Consider the following 21,895-nt stretch of genomic DNA (forward strand, 5'->3'; position numbering starts at 1 on the left):
CGCCAAGCCAGTGTGCCACCGGAGGTGGGGCAGAGCCCTTCGATGCCTTGGGAACAGGGTTTCTTAGACTTGAACGAAGACGTGAATCACCTGGTCATCAGTGGCAGGTTCTGATTCAGCAGGTCTGGGAGGGAATCAGGGATTCTGCATTTCTAACAAGCACCCTGGTGGGGCTGGGGGTGGGGGCAGGGGCTGGGGCCGCTGATCTAGGGAGCGCACTTGAGTAGCAAGGACTCAGAGGTGAGCCATCCATTCCAGGAGCCACCAGCCAACAGGTGGCTGTGTCCCTTTAGTGTCCTTCCTTCGATTTTTATCTCATAGTCTCATCAGCCCATCAGAACCGAGTTTCTAGTAACAGGTTCTTGGCTTAAGTCAAAAAAGAGAAGTCTGTTAGTGTTTATGAAATGGGAAAGAGAGGATGCTGGCCTGGGGAATGGCGGGGCCCAGAGACCCAAATGATGTTGCCTCTGTCATTGTCACCACCAGCCACCTCTTTCTCTCATCGCTCTTCTGCTCCTTTATTTTTTTGGCCTCTTCCTCTCTACCTACCAGCTTCCTGTCTCCAGCAGGGGCTTTGGCTACAGGTGGCAACAGGCTAATCACACACTGTCATCTAAATGGGAAAAGGGAGCTCTCTCCCCCAGCCCAGAGCGCTCCCGCTCAGCACTGCACCCGGCCCTGGCTAGAGGGCTGGAGTGTCCTATGGGGGGCAGGTCACGGCCCTGGGCAGTGCCCCAGAATCAGATGAGTGGAGGGGGAGCCCAGTGGAACCTCCTGGGGAGAGACTGTAGTGCAAAGACCGGGCAGACAGAAGCAGCAGCCGGTCAGACCCCGCCGCTGCTCTCTTCCACCTGCTCGAGGCTCCTGTCCCGCTCTCCCACCTTATGAACCTGCGTGTTGGATTTGGGGGATTTTTGGGGGGAGGGGGTGTAGGCAGAGTTTGGGCATCAAGGGGAGGAAGGAGAGTATTGGCTACACATGGCAAAGTCTCCAAAGCCGGAAGCACAGGTGTCTGAAATATCCTCTCCTAGACCTGGATCCAGCTTCTTCTTGTCTGCCTTTCTCACGCACGCATCCCATCCGGGCATGGAAAGACACAGCCATCACATGGCCTGGCCTGATGTCACTCCCCAGTCCTGGCAGTAAGAGGGGGACGATTGGCATAGCGCCTGTGTGCTGGGCCTCCTGTATACTTGAGCTCAGTTAATCCTCACAAAGGCCCCGTGGTGAAGATCTGCCCCTCCAGGTCTCCGATGAGGAAGCAGGGCTGCGGAAAAGGCTAAGTAAACCCCACAGGACCACCTAGCTCGTGAGCCAGAGAGCCGGGATTCGAACGTGGGTCTGACTGCAGAGCTAGAACTCCTCATCCGCCTGTCTGTCCATTTGTCCATCTGACCATCCATCCCACAGACATCTAGGGAGCATCTCCTCTGTGTCTGGCACTGTGCTTGGGCCGGAGGACAGGGGAGAGGGGACAAGATAGACACAATGCTTGTCCTCGTGGAGCTGGCAATGCAGGGCGATGCAGAAGACAGTAAATGGGCATATGATGACACACTGTGAAAAGCAGGATGGAGGAAAATGAAGCAGGGCTGGAGGACGGCATGGCAGATAGGCAACGCTGGGGGAGGCAAGTACAGCACCTGGGATGTGACATTTAAGGAGATGCCCTCTCTTGGAGTCCTGTACGTCCAAGCTCGGCGCTGGCATGGCCTTGGTTCCTTACCTTTTGCACCCATAGGGGCTTGCTTGCCTCAGTCCCATCCTGTCCTGCAGGCAGGGAGTCCTGGAGGGCAGGTGACATTGGTCCAAGACATTAGCGGGCAGGTCTCTCCAAGGCAACAGGAGTCCACAGAGAAGAGCCACTGCAGGGTTGCGTGATTTTTCAGCCAAAGGTCAAAACTCTACGATATTCAACACTGAGCACATCTTCTGGAAAAGGCCAACTTACCCACAGTCCCTGATTTTCAGTGTTTCTCGTGTGGGAGGAAGTGGGGGGACTACCTGAAGAATATGCTTATATATGCTTTATACACATGCTTAGTTTAGAAAAGCTGGCCAAAAGTCCGTTAGTCCCTGGGAAATTAAACCTCGAGACCAGAGATTCCCAAAGTGGGTTCCCTAGGCCAGCAGCGTCAGCCTTTCCTGGAAACTTGTTAGCAATGCAGACTCTAGGCTCTTGCTCCAGACCTACATGTGCACCCCAATGTGCACAAACTTTTAAGTAGCCCTTCCAGGTGGTTCTGGGGTCTGCCCATGTTTGAAAACCACAGGGTAGATGAGTGTCACCGCTGAACAGTGACAGACTATTTATTTATTTTTAAGGATTTTATTTATTTATTTGACAGACAGAGATCACAAGTAGGCAGAGAAGTAGGCAGAGAGAGGAGGAAGCAGGCTCCCTGCTGAGCAGAGAGTCCGATGCGGGGCTCGATCCCAGGACCCTGGGATCATGACCTGAGCAGAAGGCAGAGGCTTTAACCCACTGAGCCACCCAGGCACCCCCGGACTCTTTATTTTTTAATTTTTTTTAGTCTAAGGTATTTTTTATTTAAATTCAATTAATTAACATGTAGTGTATTATTAGTTTCAGAGGTAGAGGTCAGAGATGCATCATTCTTATATAACACCCAGTGCTCATTACGTCCGTCATGTGCCCTCCTTAATTCCCATCACCCAGTTACCCCATCCGCCCACCCCTCTCCCTCCCAGCAACCCTCAGTTTGTTTCCTATACTTAAGAGTCTCTTATGGCTTTTCTCTCTCTCTGACTCCATCTTGTTTTATTTTTTCCTCCCTTCCCCTATGAGCCTCTGTTTTGTTTCTTAAATTCCACATTATCGGTAAGATCATATAATTGTCTTTCTCTGATTGACTTATTTCGCTTAACATAATACCCTCTAGTTCCATCCATATTGTTGCAAATGGCAAGATTTCATTTTTTTTTGATGGCTGAGTAATATTCCATTGTATATATAAACCACATCGTCTTTATCCATTCGTCTGTTGATGGACATCTGGGCTCTTTCCATAGTTCGGCTATTGTGGACATTGCTGCTATAAACATTCAGGTGCACATGCCCCTTTGGATCACTACGTTTGTATCTTTAGGGTAAATGCCCAGTAGTGCAATTGCTGGTTCATAGGGTAGCTCTATTTTTAGCTTCTTGAAGAACATCCATACTGTTCTCTGGAGTGGCCGCACCAGCTTGCATTCCCACCAACAGGGTAAGAGGTTCCCCTTTCCCCACATAGTGAGGGACTCCTTAAACCTTACCTGGGCAGAGACACAAAAGCCAGCCTTCTCTGAGAAATGCCAGTGTCCTCGTCACCAGTCCTCAGCAGTCCAGGGAGGGTAGTGACTTACCTTGGGTCACCTGAGTGTGCGCAGGGGTGCGGCATGTGGCCTGTGGGTCTCACTCCCACTCTGCCATAGTTTATAAATATGTTTGTGAAGGAGGAGGGAGAGCCTCTCTCCTTCTCTGTGTCGAAGAGCTAGGACATTCTTCCACATCAACATTTACGCCCTGTTTTGAAAGTCCCATTAGTGCTGTCGGACCTCCCCAAGACAGAAAATGAGAAATGTCAAAGGAATCTGTCATAAGAGCTCTGAGATCGGGGGGCGGGGGGTGCGGAGTTGGAACCCTCGTGCCATGCCCTGGGAGCCAGATGGCAATGAACGAGGAGCAGAGGAAAAGGTTATAAAAATGTTTAGTCTTTGCTTTATTGAGTTACAACAAATGAGCAACAAGTTAGAAAAAATGGTTTTGTTTTTTTTTTTCCAAATTCCCTAGCATTTTATTTGTGCAGGGTACCCAAATGGGGGGCTGGGGGGAGGGGTGGGTTGCAAACACAACTCATATTGCGACATTTACACCAGATATGTCTCTTGGTTTTTCCTCTTTAGAAGTTAGGACTAACTGGAAAGAAAAAAAAAGTGCACTCCAGAATCTAAAATTGGCCCAAAAACAAACACACAAACAAACAGACAAAAACCAATTCATGGTGAGGCTTCAAGCTGAAATCTTGTCAAAAACCACGCTGAGAAAAGCCAGTCAGGAACAGAAAACCAAAAACTGAAGCGGTTCATCTTTGTACCATCTAGATAGGAAGACCTCTTTTTGTTTTAATTTCATAGAAGTAATGATAATGTTAAAAATGGGGGAGCCCTTTCTGCTGGTATCTGAAAAGAGGCCACCTGCCCCCGGGGTCTCTGATGCTGGCTCGGCCCACGGTCAGCCGGAGAGGCCAGGCGGTTGAGAAACCAGATCTACCTGCTGGCAGTTCGGAAAGCCTGGTGCGTGGCTAAACAGGGACCCCGGGGGTGGCTGGGGGAGAACTGGAAATGGGTCTGATCCGGAAGCTCCATCACCTGTAAACCCGCTCAAAGTGGAGACAGATGCCCCAATCCAAGCCCTTCCCACAGAAAAATCGCGCAAATTTCAAACTACTTAAAAAAAAAAAATGAACTCTCCCTACCTAAAGTCCAGTAGATATAATGGCACTAATGCTAACATCCCCCCACTGCCCAAAATTAATAAAATAAAGATTAAAAAAAAGAAGAAGAAAAGGAAAAAAGAGAAAAGCACGTGTGATCAGCCCTCCCGCCTGGGAAAAAAAACCTTACAATGGTAGTGCTGGAAAAGGACGCTGCCCTTGATTAAAAAGGTAACAAAATTCCCACATTGTACAAATTGGTTCCAGTATAGCAAGAGGTGGGGGCCAGGGCAGAGGAGCAAACTATTTACAGGGACCCATTGAAAACGCAGTAGTAGGACTTTGGCACTATGAACAATTCCCACCGGTCCTCCGGGCGGCGTGAGTGAGGGCTGGGGTTCCTGTTCCCTGCAGCCACGTGCCCGCTAAGTGGTTCCACTTGGAGTCTCTGGCCAGGGTGGCCCACGGCCGGGGAGGGAGGTTCTCTTCTTTCGTCAAAGACAGAACGCCCCCTTTATCAGCAATGCAGTTCCGACAGACGTCCCTAGGAAGAGGACACAAAACCAGAAACAAGATGTCAGGAGATGCTCATTCCCTTGGAGGGGGGGTTGGGGGAGAGGAGTCAGGGGTCACTCTTCCTGGCTCTCCTGGGGACGGCCCCTTCCAAAGCCTTCCTGGGGCTTGGAGGAGAGACAAGGGCTCAGGTTTGGGCCAGCTTTTTTTTTTTTTTTTTAAGATTTTATTTATATTTATTGGAGAGACAGAGAGAGCACGAGCAGGGAGGAGGGGCAGAGGGAGAGAGAGAAGCAGACTCCACGCTGAGCGAGGAGCCCGATGCGGGACTCGATCCTAGGACCTTGAGATCATGACCTGAGCAGAAGGCAGAGGCTTTAACCCACTGAGCCACCCAGGCGCCCTGGGGCTAGTTGTTAAAAAGGAGTGTGTGTTTCTGAGCCTAGTCTGACATCACAGGAAGTGCCTCCAGACTCAGGCCTTTGGAAACAGGAGGGTTTTCTGGGCAAGTGGAGGTGGTGGCCTGCGATTGTTGACTTCATTTCAAGGCCCTTTCCTTATTCCTGGAGAGGCGGCCAGACACAGTGGTTCCTAAGAGGTTCCGGAGTCCGGCAAACTGGATTCGGGTCCTAACTATTCTGTTTACTGACGGTGGGGCCATACCCCTGTGACCTAACCTCTCCAGGACTTAGTTTTTGCTTCTGTAAAACGGTGACTAATAGAGGTTGCGGAGACGATTAAGGAAGCTGACGTTCGCCCCAGAATTTGGGACAGTGTCCAGTATGCGGTTACATAGTAAGTAAGATAATTAGGAAGTGTACTACATAGTATTATATACCTTTGTTGTTGTTGTTAGGTACAGCCTTTTCCAAGCACGGTAGGATCATAACAAGGTTAGACATTTTAAGTGTATTATTAATCTGGCGTTCATATCAACCCAATCGTGTGACCATTAGTCCCACTTTATGGCTGAGCACAGGGAGGCTAAATGCTTTGCCCAAGATTAGACAGCCAGGACATGGCCCAGTCAGGAATCCAACCCAGGCCATCTCCAGAGTCCATGCTCATAACAAACAGTATCTAATAAGAGTCTATATGGAGAAACTCTTAATTCTTAAATTCTTTGAAGTGAGAACAGTGCACGGACCGTCCGATGAGCCGAACTGTGTCTCCCCAACAAGCTCTGTGGATGTCCCAATCCTCGGGACCTCAGAATGTCACCCGATGTGGGTATCCCATTACAGAGGTAAGTAATCAAGTGAACACGAGGTCATGAGGGGGGCCCTAATCACTGCAGTGCGACTGGTGATGCCATCAACAGGAGAGCTGGACACAGACAGGCTCACACAGGGAGAGCGCCGTGTGAAGACAAAGGCAGAGGCCACGGTGATGCAGCCACAAGCCCACGGGTGCCACGGACGGCCAGGTCCTCACCAGACGCTCGGAGAGAGGCGTGGAACAGACTCTCCCCTCACAGCCCCCCGAAACCAACCAACCTTGCCAACACCAGACTTCCAGTCTCCAGAACTGAGAGAGAACACATCTCAGTTGTGTAAGCCGCCCGCTGGAAGGCGGCCCTAGGACGTGAAGACAGACCACCATTCCTACCCTGGGGGCTCCTGCGGGGAGGAACCCCAGGGGAGGGCGCAGGGCTGTCAAGGGGACAGCTACTATCCTGTGACAGGCCGGAAGCTTATCGAATCTGCAGGTTCCTGAAGCCACTGGCTTGTCCTCTGCCTCCCTCCTCGTCAGGCCACTTCTCTGGCTGAGAAAGGGGTAGGGAGGGCCCCGAGGAGGGCTCTGGCACAGGGGCCCGGGAGCACGCGGACTGCACTTCTCAGCCGGAGGCCCCAGGAGGTCATCTATCTTGTTATTCGTTCCCAACGTCTGGAGGTCAAACGTACCCACATCTCCCAGGAGCTCATGACGAGGACAATGAATGCTGGCGTTAAGAAGCCAACTTGTGAAAGAAAGGTCTGTGGATGAAACCGGAGTCCGGGGGTGTCCTTGGGATCTGGTACTGCCCGAGACTGGTCCGGCACAAGAGCCCCAGGGCTCCTTACACTGGGTGCGGCCAATATCGCTCCGTTCGCCAGAAGAAGAGGGAAGCTTCGGGAGGAAGGGTGAGCTCCCCATGTCAACACGATTTCTCAGCAGCACCGTCAAAACCAGGAATCACTCTGCTTGTGACAGCACGGACAGTAACTGGGATTTCCCTCATGCATACTCTGGGCCAGGCCAGATGCTAGGTACTGATGCGAAGGCCGGGAGGTAGGCGACTGTGGAGCGCACCATGCTGGGGGGACACGGGGGCTTGGAGCGATTAAATGATGTCAGGCAAGTAGTCAGTGGTGCAGCCTGCGCTCCTCCAAGGCCAGTCCAACCGGAACTGCTCCTCTCACACCGGACCCGGGTCCACACTCCGTGTCCTACGTGCGCGTCCCCCCCTGCATGGAGATGCCTGTGGACAGGGGTGAGCACGTCTGCTTCAAAGGCAGGGGCTGGCGGTTCCGGGCGCCCAGAGACGACCACGTGCCTATTGCTGATCCCACGGAGAGCCACAGGCCCCCCTGGGCGGGCACACGGACCGCAGCCGGCCTCCTGCTGTGCTCCCCAAGGAACTGGGTTTTCCCCGGCAACCAGGGTCTCTCAGCAGCCTTGCAAAGGGGGCTCCCTCTGGTTGGAGGTCCACCTGAGCAGGGCTCAAGACTCCAGGGAAGGAGGCCCGAGGCGTGGAGACAGCTCCTGCTCTCCCGTCTCCCAGCCGGGCCGACTGTGGGTGCCGGCTGTGGTGGGTCCGAGCGGGAAGAGCGGAGTAGTGGGGATCCCGGGCGTGTCCCCGTGCCACTTCCTAGCTGTGTGCCCGTGTCTGCCACTTAACCTCCCAGAGACTCGCTTCCACACTTCACACCCGCGGGCCGCCGCAGGGGTTACAGGTGAGGCCGGCCAAGCAAGCAGGTGCTCCCAAAATACCGCTTCAGCTTTTCCTCGAGGAAGGCCAGGTGTGTAAAATCGAGGCTTTAGGGGTCCGTGAGCTCGCTCACTGGTGTGTGTGTGCATGCGTGCGTGTGTGTGCATGTGCGCGTGAGTAGACCTATTTTCTTTCCTCAAAAATGGAACGGAACCGCGTCTCTCCAAAGGCCAAAAGTCTCACATTTTTAGATACACCTCAGCATAAAGGTGCTTCTTCATCTGGCAATGTGTTCGGCTTCCCTGTGTCAGGTCCTGTGGACACGAACACACACAATCCTCCAACCAGACGTAATAAGGAAGAAAAAACTACTGAACAAAATCCTTAAAACCTCCCCGAAACAGACTGTAAGGGCAAGAGGGTGACCTGGAGAGAAGGAGACAGAGCTGCTTTTGCAGAGACACCGGATGTCTTTGGTCGGCTCTGGGCCCTCGGAGGCACCCTGGGAGCCGCTGGACTTCAGCTCTCCTTGACCTCTCCCAGGGTGCCTAGCCGTGGGCAGGATTGTGGGAGCCGGCGGGGCTCTCAGAGGGAGGCTGGGAAGCCACTGGAAACAGAAGGCAGGGCATGGTCCCGGGGAGGGACAGAGCAGTGGCCCCAGCGCCTTCCCTGTGGGCAGCCCGGGCCAGCCACAGGCTGCTTCCCCGGAAAGCCTTGCTCCCCAGTGCCCTCGGGTCTCCTTGTGAGACGCTCCCGCACCTGGGCATCCCCAGTACAACCGAGTCACACTGTCTTCACACTGCCTGGCTAACTGTCCATCCTGTGAGGACATGGGCGGGGCCCAGAGCGTTCACTGCAAGACCCCTGCCCCGCACCCCACCCCCCTTCACTGGGTCTGGCCCCCAAAGTATACTCCAAAGTTCATCAGTGAATGAAAAACGGGAAAAAGCACAGTGCTTTGGGAGGGGTGGCTGGTTACACGAGGCTGGTGACAGAGCTCCCTTCTAGGTTTTTATTTTCCAGTAGTACAGTGACTTTGAGGATGTGGCCTCTTGCTAATCCCCTGGGCTTCGAGCTGCAATCTTACCACTGGTCACTGGTCGGGGACACTCCCCCTGCAGAGAACCAGGGATCCAATGGATTACTTGATCCTAGAGCACTGGATCTCAGCTATGGGAGGAAGCAGCAAGGTCGTCGGGCCCTTCGCTTGTGGCCACTATTCAAACATCTCTACCAAGCAGATGTCCAGCCTCTCCCTGAACCCTGCCCAGGACAGGGAACCCTCTGCCTCCCTTTCTATCTTGGGGACAGCTTGGAAGGTTAAAAAGTACTATCTAATTCTTTAGCAAAACCTGCTTCGTTATTACTTTACCCATCGGGGAAACATGAAAAAATTAGAATTCTTTTCCCATGTGATACCTTTCTGTTTCTGTGTCTCTTTAATTTTCCCTGTAGGGATTTCCCTAAGCCCTGCGGACTCAGGAGAGCGTAACACGGTACTCCGTGAGAAAAACAAGCACTGTGATAGTGATTTATTATCTTAATAATATTTGAGGCAAACTTTCTTTTCTTGCGAGGGGGCATGGTCTGATTTTAATTAGAATTGGGAAAAGGAAAACACGGTGGCAGGGAGGGTGATTAAGCAATTTCCCCAGGGGGCCAGGAAGACTCCATCCCATCCTAAATCATTCCCATGCCAGGCCTCCGTCAACTCAGGCACATCTGGCCAAGACACATCTGGCCAGCGCTCTTTTTCCTGCAGCAGTTTGGGGAGCCTCTGGGCTTGGGGGAATTGCTGAGACTTAAAAGCCAGGTACATCTCCCCCAGGCTGCTTGCAAGGAGGCTGGACGGAGGAATCCGAGGGGTCACTGGTTCTTCCTGCCCTTTTTCCATCTGAGGATATTATCCAGAGGAGTCCAAAGAATTTAAGCAAACAGAATTGTATTTTAAATTCACAAGGCACAGCCCTCGTGTTTACGCACGTGGATTTGGGTCTGAATGCCAGCTCCCCCGCTTTCCAGCTCAACGATCTTGGATGAGTTACCTTTCTGTGCTTCATTCTCCTCCACCATAAAATTTTAAAAAAATGTTGACTTCAGAGCGTTGTCAACACATGCAAAGTGCCCGGCACAGTAAGGGCTCTCAGCTCCCTCCCCGACCCCCATCCCTCTGAGATGCAATTAACACCTAAAGGCTTGAGCTTGTACAAGTGGGGCCCCAACTGAAAAGCCAACTTGGAAAGGCAGGAAGCAGTCGGTCAAGGTCTTCTCCATAGAGAAAGGACTCAATGCAGAGTGGGCAGCTGAGCATTGCTGATACTAATGCGTGCCACGCCCCGCCCCCCTTGCATTTTGGGAATTTCACTTGTATTATTTAATTTAATCCTGACAACAAGAGACAACTCTGTTAGTGCCATGGATTAAATTACGTCCTCTCCCACACCATTCATCTGCAGAAGCCCAATCCCCAGTATGACTGTACTAGGAAATGGGCCTTCAAGGAGGTAATTATGATTCAAAGAGGTCATGGGGTGGGGGGGCCCTAGTGTCCCTGTAAGAAGAGACCAGGAGTGTGCATGCGCAGAGGAAAGCCCAGGAGAGCACACAGAGATAAGGTGGCCATCTGCAAGCCGAGGAGAGAGGCCTCACCAGCCACCCACCCTGCTGGCACCTGGATCTTGACCTTCTAGCCTCCGGAACGGTGAGGAAAAAAATCTATGTTGTTTAAGCCACTCCGTCTGTGGCCTTCTGTTCTGGTAGCCCTTGTTGACTAATATAATAAAATGTTAAGGTTACAAAAACTTACTAATAAGACAGAATAAAGTAATGGGCATGTGGATGCTCTAGAATTTTCCACCATCCGTCCTCCATTTACCATGAGGGTAGGAAGGTCTGAACACCCAGCTCTCTCCAACATGACTTTCCTTTCACTCCTTCCTGGAGCATCTCAGAGTGCCTCAACCTTTCTCTACGGGATCCTACACACAGAACCACGCAGAGTCTTCTTTACGGGCGAGGTAAAAGAGTCTCAAGGGAAATTTGGATTATACATGAGTCCACGTAGCACTCTGGCTTTTCACCCCTGCACGTCTGTAGAGTGTGAACTCAGGCAAATCACAGCCGCAATGGCCACCTTTTAGGTCCCCGACGTCTTAAGTTCCCTCTGGCCTCAGGGGCTTTGAGTACGCTGTATCTTCTGCTTGAATGTGGTCCCCTCCTCCCTGCTCAGCCAACTCGTACTTGACTTTTCAGATTTCAAGTCACTTATTATCTCTCAAGAAAACTCCCCCAACCCTTGAAATCAAGTCAAATTCCCCCATTCCATACTCACAGACCATGGACCTTTCCTTCAAAAAACTTGTCAGCATGGCAGTCCTTCCTTTTTGTTTGCCTAAAGCTTCATTCCTCACGAGACTGCGGGCTCCATGAGGACAGGGACACGCTGGGCACAGCAGCCCCCACGACCCCCAGAACCTGGCATGCCGCAGGCATTCCCCAGACACGTGATGCACGAAGGCACCAAGTCACTTACGACAGGTGCCTCTGGCCCGGTGACTTCCTCTCCTTGGGGCCCACATCCTTCCTCTGACAGATGAGGGAACTCAGATGTCATGGTTCCTAAGGTGCTACAAGCTTCCCAAAGCACAGTGAGAGCTCCTGTTGTGAGAAGCTCCAGAACCAGGTAAACGGAAGTGTTCGCATTGAACTCTATTAGTGCTGGGGCCACGAGGCTAACGCGCAGTCCCCGAGAAGCATTGCCCAGTGACGGGTTCTCCAGCAGACCTTTTCCTTCAGCTGCTCGCACACGTGAGAGCAGGCTGTCCTAGGCTCCGCTCCTCTGCCTGCTGTCCACCAAGGACGCCACTGAGGGACAGAAGACGACGAGGAGGAGCCGAGGCCTGAAATGTCGGATTCCAGACAGCTGAGAGCCATCTACGTTTGCTAATTCTCAGGGTGGTTCAGGACATTGCTGTTGTGTATTTGCTCCCCATTAGGCACTGGGGACTCAGAGATGAATGGGATATGGTCCCTGTGTTCAAGGTCTGGTGGAGGAGAGCCACGGAAATAGATAATTACATTTTCATCCATCCACCCATGCATCCATCCATCCATCCGCTCATTCAAATATCTGTATTTGGACAGCTAATCTGAACAGATCGCAGGGGGCACACATATCCGGATCCTAAATGGTAGCCACGATGCAACACTGGGTAGCCTTGAATTTTTGAAGCAAGCTGAACTATGGAAAATATTTTTCTGGCATTTCACAAAATTTATCTCTTCTCCAAAGCCATCCCTAATCGTGAGTTGGAAATTGTCAGAAACTGGGAGGGAGCAGAATTAGCGAATGAGTACTTGTGTATTTGTTTTTTGTGTATTGTATTAAGAAGCGGCCAAGCCCTGTTGGTCCAGGCTGAGCTGTAGCGGTGCTGTCCCTGTGGCTGGGTCAGGCACTGACCCGACAGACAAGAGGTGGCCTCTAGCCTCTGCCAGCCCTGAGCTGCGGAACACAGGGCAAATCTCTCTGAGCCTCAGTTTTGCCCTCTGCAAAATGGGAAGAAAGCCACACCTATCTCACAGGGATGAAATGAAGTTTCAGCGAGTTACTGGATGTGTGCAGAAGAATCCCAAGCACATGGCACAGGCCAGTAAATAGAAACTCTCAGTAGTAGGAGTTCTGGGATATTCCATCTGGCCAAACATCGAGGCATATGTCTGGCCATGTGGGGCTCAAGTATTCTGACTCATTTTTCGGAAAGGAGGAAATTTACTGTTCAGCCTCTCACCGGGACAGGTCTCTTAATAGATGGCTTGATAACTGGACCCGGAGGCTGAATCAAGACAACACAATTTAAGGTCCGGAAAGGCCTCCTTACCTTTCTGTCCAACCTCAAGGCCGAGGGAGCCCGGCCGAGTCGAACGCTGACGTAAGCCTTCTGAAGCTTTAGTAAGGGGATACTTAGCTCCCACCAAGGGGGAAACCCCGGCATCTGCTCTCAGCTGCCCACCCAAGTTCATCCTCCCTCTCTCGTAGATACATCCCCTAACACCTTCTCCGAAGCCAAAACAGTGCATTATTTTCAGGATTATCGTACGTGTGACAACTGAACTCAACGGCAGCTTCCTAAATAAATACGTGTTTAAATAAAGGCATCGCTGAATATTTATGAATTTCAAGAGACCCATGTGTTCAGTTCATAAAAGCTGTGAAGTAATTTGGAGGGATTTCTTCCAAGTTGAAAGGTTCCTCTAAGGGGTGCCTGTGTCCAGGATGCCAGCCCCAGGGCGGACCGCAGCCCGTCTCTCCGTAGAGTGGCACCTCGGAAATACCAGGAAGCCAGTTAGGGACGTCGGATGTCACCAGGTGTCGAGCTTAGGAACATTTCTCAGCTCGTGCTTGTGGTGTTTACCATAAAGAAACATAAAAGGGGGTTTCTGGGTGTTCCCGGTTTTTGGCGGGGGAGAGAGGGGAAGAAAACAGCTAGTTCCTTCGTCTCTGATTTAGCTAATGTTTAATGGTCCATTCTAGACACCCTAGGTATTCCCTGCCTCCCAATACCACCACGGGGGGTGGGGGTGGGGTTAGCCAGAAATGGGGAATTTCTGCCCAAAACAGAGAGGCAGAGACGGCGGTAGGAGCCAGGGCTCCGGGATAGAACTGAGGTGCTGGCTGGGAGAACATGGTAAGCTCCTTGGTTTCTGAGCCTCCGTTTCCGGGTTTATGAAAATCTACAGGGAGGCGCCTGGGTGGCTCAGTAGGTTGAACATCCGACTCTTGATTTGGGCTCGGGTCATGAGCTCAGGGTCGGGGGATCGAGCCCCGCGCTGGGCTCTGGGCTCAGCAGGGAGTCTGCTGAAGACTTTTTTCCCTCTCTCTCTCCCACTGCCCCTCTCCCTGCTCTCTCTGTTTCTCTCTAAAGTGGGTAAATAAATCTTAAAAAAAAAAAAATCTGGCATCACCAGGAGCACTGAGTGAGACCATCTGTGGCCAGAGTGCCTAGCTCTCTGCTTTGCGTCCTCAGAAGGCCTGTACCCCCGCTTCTGTCCTCCTGCCCTTCCCTCCAAAACTGCTCTCTATGGTTTTAGCCTTGTGTCCCCCCTTTGTGTTTCTCTCGGGTCTCAGGTCAGGGGCAGGCACAGTGGCAGCCAACACAGGTGGGCATTTTTAGCTGTTGGCGGTGGTAAGGTCTGGGGGAGAAGGGATGGGGGGGACAGGTGGCCTCAGGGGGCTCCGGGAGCTGCCATCCCCAGACAACCCCCACTCGGGGATGGGGATCTGGAAGTGCCCTCCAAGCTCACTCTGGGCTACAGGGACACTCAGCATTCTTCTATTCAAACTCGGTCCAGAAGAGCTTTGCCTGCTGGGGAAAACCATCGTCTTTTCTTCCCATTGTCCTTTCTCATCGTCTGCTGGACCCCAAATTCGGCTTTCTGGCTATGCCCAAACTTGGTTCCTCAGCTGTACCATTCCTTCTTTTGGCTCTGGAACTTTGCCTTGTCTACTCCTTCCACATGAACCTCTCTTCCTTGTTGGTGTGCGGGCTAACTCCTTCCACTCAGCTAGCCCCTGAGGCAGATGTCCCTTCCTCCAGGAAGCCTGCCCTGAGTTAGCCTCAGCCTGAGTTAGTCTCCTGGTCACACCATGGATCACCCCGGCTGGTAAAGGAAAGAGCAGTTTCCTCTCTCCTTGGCCTGACTGAGCTCCATGCGTGTGAGGACCCTCATCTGTCTTCTTCATCCCGTCATTTGGTGCTTAGCACAGAGCCCGGCACAGAGCCCGGCACAGAGCCCGGCACAGAGCCCGGCACACAGGAGGTGCACAGAATGGGTTTGCTGAATTGAACTGACTATTGTCCACTCCATGGCAGGAGGAAAAAGCAATCACGTAGACTCTGTCAGGCACTGGAAAAGGTCAAGAAGACAAGGCAAGCTAGGAGTTTTCAGGCAGATTTGGATTGGACCAAAAAAAAAAAAAATAGCTCCCTCATTTCAACAAGGTAGATACAGGCTGGGCCGGTAGGGTCTCTTAAGAAGGCAGGAAAATAACCAGAGGGAGGAGCCAAGGCAGCCAGATGGTGGGAGGCCTGGGGTGCTATTGGTGGCCTCCGTAGCCTTCAGCCCCCTCTGATCACTAGCCCCTCCCTCTACACTGCACTGTCACCTGTAACCCATTACTGCTCCCTCCTGAAAAGTCGGGGTAGGGGAGAAGGAAGACTTGATGACATCTGCAACTGGCCATTCCTTAAATCATTTTCACTAGCTGGCTAGTGAAATTTTCACGGAACTGGCTAAAAACAAGGTTTCCAGAAGACTTAATTTTGTTGCCAGGCACCTTATCCTACTACAAAATAAATGAACCTATGTGTGGCTGACCAGCCAAAGTTGTCCGGACTCATTAATAAAGAGGTATGGTAACTTCCAGGACTCCTTTTGGGAACTTATCCATCATTCTGGAGGTTCTTACCTTTATTTTATTATTTGAAAAGATGACATGGGGGTGTCCCCTTCTGTTGCCTTTTAAGTGACCCCTGGAGAAGCCCATCCGGGCAGATGGTAAATCACACGTCTTCCTCCTGGTTCCACGCTGCCCTTGGAACATTTCGGCTTTGGCCGAGGTGATCTTTGCCTCCTGCGCCCCTCGCCCTGCTGCCCCCTCTGTTCTGAACCCACCACCGAGCTGGCAGTTGGGTCTTTAGGCCTTGATGTGTACAGACCTCTCCCGAAAGCACAAACATCGGGGTTTGGGTGCCGTGTCCCATCATGTGGATGACACGGCCATTAGTAACCATGACAACCTCCCTTCCCAGGCTTTTTGGCTCCTCGGGCCTCATTTGCATCCGTCTCTTCCGGATCTGAAGGGGTTCCAGGGACCCAATCAGCACGATTAGAAGCTGGGTGACTTGGTGACACCCATGCCTTCCTTTAGCCAGGCCAAGGCAAAGACCCAGACCTGTCAGGTTAAAAGAAAGAACCCCAGATCTCTAGCCAGTAGACTTGGTTAACTATTCTAAAAAAATCCAAAAAGGAAAGAAAATGAAGAAAAAAAAAAGACAGAAAGAAAAAGGAAAAACATCCTTTGTTTCTTAGAGCAGCGAACACGAAGAAAGTGAAGGATGTGTCCCCATGACGATTGCATCTAGACTTTAGAATGGACAGGCCCCAGAGTGGGGTGTCCATAACAGGCCACAGGCGGTGGCGCTGTCACCCATCAGCCTTGCAAATGAGGACAGAGAATCTGCCAGCGCCTAGTGAGACAGGGAAACCGAAGGAGTCCACAGAAGTCTGCTTTTTGCTGCCTTTCCTGTTTCCATTCTCGCGAGGACCTGCACCCTCGCCCTACACACGCCTTCATGTGTGTCCTCCTTGAAAGGGAAAGGAATTAATGATTTCTCTGGAGGCTTCCGGCACAATAGGTAACATCCCAGGAATGACCGGGCAAGGCCGGCATGTGTCTAAGCCTATTGCAGACGACTGGCCCTAGACATCGTGACATCAAGACCGTCTGGGATCCAGGGAATGAGTGACTTAGGAGGACAACTGGACCCTGTCCTTGTCCTGACCAGTTCCTGGATGGCTAGAACAAAGTCGTCAAGGAAAACCCGAGACCCCCGGCAAAGATGGGACCCGTGCTCCTTTCCTCTCCGAGTCTCCCAGACCCTCCGGCTGTATCTGCTCTCACTATACCTTCAGTAAACTCTGCTCTCACTTCCCACTCGCTCACATCTGATTTCCATCCTAGGTGAAGCCAAGGACCCTCTTGGCTGGTCCTGCGGGACCCACTCTGGGTCCTCTGACCCGGCCCGATGGCATCACTATTTTCCTTCCTTTTGAAAATAAGACCCCATCACCTGTGTCAACATCTCCGTCCCCTACAGCCTATACTGACCCTGGCAATAAAAAGGAGGAAAAGCATCACCCTCCCCTCGTTCCCAGACGGGGGGCAGGTGGAGTTACCTGTTAGGCCTGGCTGGCCTCTGCCGGGATGCTGTCGGAGTCCGAGCCGGCCAGTTCGGCGGCGCCTTCGGCTGCGGTCTGACTCCAGCTGTCCGACCTGTCTGAGGCAGCGTCCTCCTCTCCGACCGTGACCTCCACCCAATCCACAACGCCCGACTCCTCGTTCTCGTCGCTGCCCGGGCCGTCCCTGCTGCTACCCTCCGACCTGTCCGAGGCGCCTTCCGAAGGCTTGGCCGGCGCGCCGTCTTTTGCCGGCTCGTTGCTCACTTTCCCCCTGGGTACTAACTTCTCCAAGTCCTCCTCGCAGAGCTTTTTGGGGTCCTTGTAGTGGGTCTGACCCACCTCGCTCCCGTTCTTTGGGCTCTCGGTGACGACGGCTCTCGCGGCTTTCCTCTGCGCCGCGTCCTGACCATGACCGTGACCGTGCTCACCGGCGAGGTGCTGGGACTGCTCCACCCACTTCAAGGTCCCGGTTTTTAGCAAGCATCTGTTCTCCTTGAACCAACGCACGATTTCAGTCCGGACCAGGCCGGTCTTGGCCGCTAACTGGTCGTACTCCTGGGGGGTGGGCCACTGGGTTCTTGCAAACGTGCTCCTCAGGAGACGGACCTGTTCTTGACTCTTGGTAATTGCTGGTGAGGGGCTGGGCAGGGAACCGGCTAACTGGGCCCCGGAGAGCTGGTCGAGCCGAGACAGAGCACCGTTGGGGGCCCCCGCGTCGTGGCCTTTTTTGCCGGCCCCCATGGAATCCAGGACAGCTTGCTCCATGCTGTCCCGAAGCTTCCGTCTCTCCGAGAACCAGGATTCAATCTCCCTCCTGCTGAGTTTCGTGTCCACCCTTAGCCTGTCCAGTTCCGCTTGGGTCGGAAAGGAGCTTTTCAAAAAGCTGTCTTCCAGGATCTTAACCTGACCCTGGGTTTTTTCTTTGAATTTCTGTGGGGCGAAGTCTGGGTACGCGTGGTACGTGCGGCTGTGTCGGGAGGCCGCGAGGGCCAGCTGGTCTTTGGCAAGGGATTCGCTGGTGATGTGCACGATGCCTCTTTGACATCGGTACCGGTGGTCGCTGAACCACTTCTTGATCTCGCTCCTGGCCAGGCCGGTCACCTCGATGAGCCGATAGACCTCCGCGTCGTCAGGGAACTGGTTCTGGAGAAAGCTGGCCTTGAGATGCGCGATCTGCTCCTTTGTCTTCTTGCGGTCGCTGGCCGGGGTCAGGGAAGGGGGGTTGGCTACCTTGGGTGGGGGCTCTGGCACCTGAGCGACGTGTGGACGCTTGGGCTCGGAGGCAGCCTGGGGAGTCACCAAAGGTCTCTTCTGGCCGTGGTTGGTCACTCCGGCCACGGCAAGCGTGATGGGGGAGCAAGAGACGGTCGTCGACCCGCTCGTCACCTGAGTCAGCACCAGGCTGGTCTGGCCAAGAATCTGGCAAGGCAGCGCCGTCTGGAGGATGGGCTGTGACATCTTGGTGGGCGCCAGCTGGGCTGGCAGCACGGTGATCGTCGGGGGTACCGACTGGATGGTGCCATTAAACATCTTTTTCCGGGCCTCCTCCACCTCCTCCGGGGACCAGCTGATGCCGTGCTTTAAGCGCTGCGTGGCGAACCAGATTCTGATGTGTTCTTCCGGGTGCTTGGAGGCAGCGGTCAGCCAGGACAGCTCAGCCTGGGTTGGGTAAGGGAACTTGTTGAAGGAGTTGATCATGGTGGCATTCGTGTCCAGGGCGGAGTTGTATTTGGTAGTATTCAGCGGGACGGGGACCTTGGGGACAAGGTTGATATTTGGTGGGAGCTGGACAGAAGGCATGACGTGCCCTAGCGTGTCCTGGAGGAGCTCCACGCCTCCGAGTCTCGAGAGGATCTCAGCCGCGTCCGTCACCAGGCGGGCCGTCCCCTCTACGTGGTTTTCGGGGGTGGCCTCCTCGGGCTTCTTGGGCACCTTCTTGGCATCAGCTTTTGGTTTCCCTGGCTTCATGATGGGCGTCTTACTCACGGAGATGCCGGGATCACCGTCGCCGCTGGCGGGGCCGCCGGCGGCGATGGACACAACGTGGTTGGTGGCTTCGATGGACTGCTCCAAGACAGTCTGATTATTGCGCTTGATCAACTTCAGCTTGAAGTTGGTCTCCCCGGGATGGAACTTGGAGTTGTGGTCGGACAAGGAGTCGTACTTTTTGGTTGTGAAGTTACATTCGGCACACACGTAGAGGGGGTTGAGTATCACGTTGGGGTGCTGCATGTCGACGTGCTCCGTGAACTCGTTCAGGTTTTGCGTGGAGTAGGGGCAGTACTTGCATTCGTAACCACCTTGGAGTTTTTTGGATTGGTTTTCCCCTGTAGATTTCACTTCGATCACTTCATTTTCTTTGGAAGAGTTTTCGGGTTCCACTGTCCAACTGTCCTTGGCTGCTTCAGGCTGTGGCGTGCTGATTCCTTTCTCTTTGGCCCTGTCTCCTTCCTCGGGCACATCCTGTTCTACTACTTGTGGGGTCCGAACCATGCACGGCGTGGTGGATTTTCGCTTGCTCGCCATGCTGTCTGTCTGTGTGCAATAGTTTAATCGGGGGGTGGGGGGCAGGGGTGGGCAGGTAGGAAAGGGGCAGTGAAATTTTTGGAACAAGTAAGATAAAAGGCTTTGGGCTTGTAGTCCCCCTCCAATGGCTTTGGCTTCCCTTGAATGCTGGAATCTGATGTTTGAGTGTTGAGAATGATCTCAGCCCAGAAAATTGTCACTGCTCCAATGGCTACACACAAGAGGCAGCATCATATCTGTGGGACAAAAACAAAGACAGGGTCAGTGTTTTTCCACAAGGCGGAAGAAACTAGCATTTCTTTTTAAGCCACCCCAACTGGCACCCCAAACAAAGAAAACACCTAGGTAAGGACAGACGGTCAGAGTGGGGCCCATGAAAATGAAAGGTCATCTTCTTCTCTTCCTCTCTTTGGAAACGGCCGTGGGAACTGTCCCAGAGCAAGCAAAGGAGGGTGCAGGTCATTCATCCGTGTTTAGCGGCAAACAGAGAAAAGCAACAAAGGCACTGAGTGGTGGGCGGGCTGGTGGAGGGGATATCGAAGACGAGATGTCACTGGGCCCTCTAGCTACTTTAATTGATGCTACATCAGAAGCAAGACCTGGGGCCGGTAAGCAGTGTTTACACAGGATTAGAAAATGGGTATCCATGTTTGTTTCTTATCGTAAGAGTAAAATCACCAGGAGGGAAAATCCAGAAAATGCTTTGAAGTGTAAAGAAGAAAAAAAATTACCCCCAATACTACAGTGCCTTCCTTTCACTCATTGAAAGGTTCCTCGTTTCTACAAATATTGAGCAAAATCATGATTTAAAAAATGGCTGTGTGGTATTTTCTTGTAGGGACAGACCACACATGATGTATTTAGCCTTCCAACTTTTGCTGGTTATTTATTTCCAATTTTTGGCTCTTCTCAACAGAATTACGGTCAACACCCTGAGTCCTTATTTCTGACAACTACCTTTGGAGGAATGCTTAGATACAGAAGCACTGGGTCGAAGAGTATGTACGTTTGAAGTTCTCTTGACTCACTTGGCCGGCTTTTGCATTAGCCAGACCTTCCCCAAGCAGTGAGCGAGAACGCTCGATTTACCGCTCTACCTACAGGAAATACTACCATGAAAAAGCCTTGCCGATTAGGTAGGGTTAAACTATCTTCATATGCCTTTGTGCCTTCCTTGATTGCTAATCAGGTTGAACTGTTTCCAGAGATTTACTTGCCACATGTGTTCTTTCTTTTTGAATTGCTTATTTATGCCATTTTTATCTTGTGGTGCTCAGTGGTTTTATTATTAAGGTAGGAGTTCTCTCCAGATTAAGAGTATCAGTACGTTATTTATATTCGTTGCAAAATTTTTCTAGTCTATCATTTACCTTTTACTCTTGTAGATGGTGTTTTTCTTGTTTTGCATGTAAAAATGTTAAGTTTTAGAATTTACCAACCTTTTTCTTTTGCGGCTCCTTTCATTGTGATTTTATATGTAGAAAGTGATTTCCAGTTACAAGAAACAAACTGCTGGTTACCAGAGAGGGGAGGGTTCGGGGGCAGGGCACATGAAATAAGGAAAGGGTAATGATTAAGAGGTACAAATTTTCACTTATAAAAAAGTAAGTCCTGGGGATGTAAAGTGCAGCATAGGGAATATAGTCAATGATACTCTAATAACTTTGTATGGTGACAGAAGGTGACTAGCCTTATCGTGGGGACCACTTCCTAATGACAAGAAAACATGCAATCGCTACAAGGTGCACCTGAAACTAACAGGATATGTCAATTATATTTATATTATATTTATATTATATGAAATATATTATATGTCAATCATATTTCAACAGAAAAAAATAAATAAAAATCACTTGCACATTTAAAAAAAGGAAAGTGATTGTCTTCTTTGATAACTGAGGCATATTATTATATGTTTTCTTAGAGTGTTTTAGCTTTATTTGTTACATCTGGAATTGAGCTGATCTTGGGTTAAGCTGTAAGATACAATTCTAACCATTTTTCTTGAAAGTTACCAATTATCTCATAGCATGTATTGTGTTATCTTTTCTAAATATGGAATCATACATTAAATTTTTATATAAACTAGGGCATTTTCTGAGTCATCTATTCTGTGCCTCTTATCTAGGTACTGGGACCCGTACTTATGCCTCACTTAATTTTTTTTTTTTTAATAGAGTATGTTTTATGCAGTCACTGTGACAAACAGTATGGAGGTTCCTGGGAAAATAAATACAACTACCATGTGACATCAACCCCCTCCCCCTAAAAGAGTATGTTTTAATATCTGGTAGACAGAATTCCTCCTTATCACTCTTCTTTTGCAAAACATTTCTGGGTTATTTTGATCATTTATTCACCTCAATCAATTCTCATAAATCAGAATCATCTGCAAAATAAAAATCCTGTTAGAATTTTGATTGGAATTGCATTAAACAAATATTAACTGGGAAGTACAGGGACAATTTGCTTAATAGGAGTAGGATATGTTAACAGAAGGCAAACTGGGGAACGAGCCATGTTGAGCGTCTAAATGCATGGGCTGATATGG

The 21,895-nt window shown here is 51.4% G+C and overlaps 1 protein-coding gene across 1 annotated transcript in view; it reads right to left on the reverse strand.

Annotated features, from left to right (window-relative positions):
* Nucleotides 1-3,693: 3,693 nt before the first annotated feature.
* ZHX2 (zinc fingers and homeoboxes 2) overlaps nt 3,694-21,895 on the reverse strand; it is a 155,763-nt gene continuing 137,561 nt past the window's right edge. Inside the window, exons 3-4 of the mRNA XM_080801564.1 lie at nt 16,816-19,580; nt 3,694-4,980 (exon numbers count right to left, since the gene is read on the reverse strand). Coding sequence (XP_080657690.1) covers nt 16,819-19,344 — 2,526 coding nt within the window. The 5' untranslated portion in view covers nt 19,345-19,580 and the 3' untranslated portion in view covers nt 3,694-4,980; nt 16,816-16,818. The remainder of the gene's footprint in view (nt 4,981-16,815; nt 19,581-21,895) is intronic.

This window comes from Martes martes, assembly GCF_963455335.1.
Source record: "Martes martes genome assembly, chromosome: 4".
NCBI lineage: Eukaryota > Metazoa > Chordata > Mammalia > Carnivora > Mustelidae > Martes > Martes martes.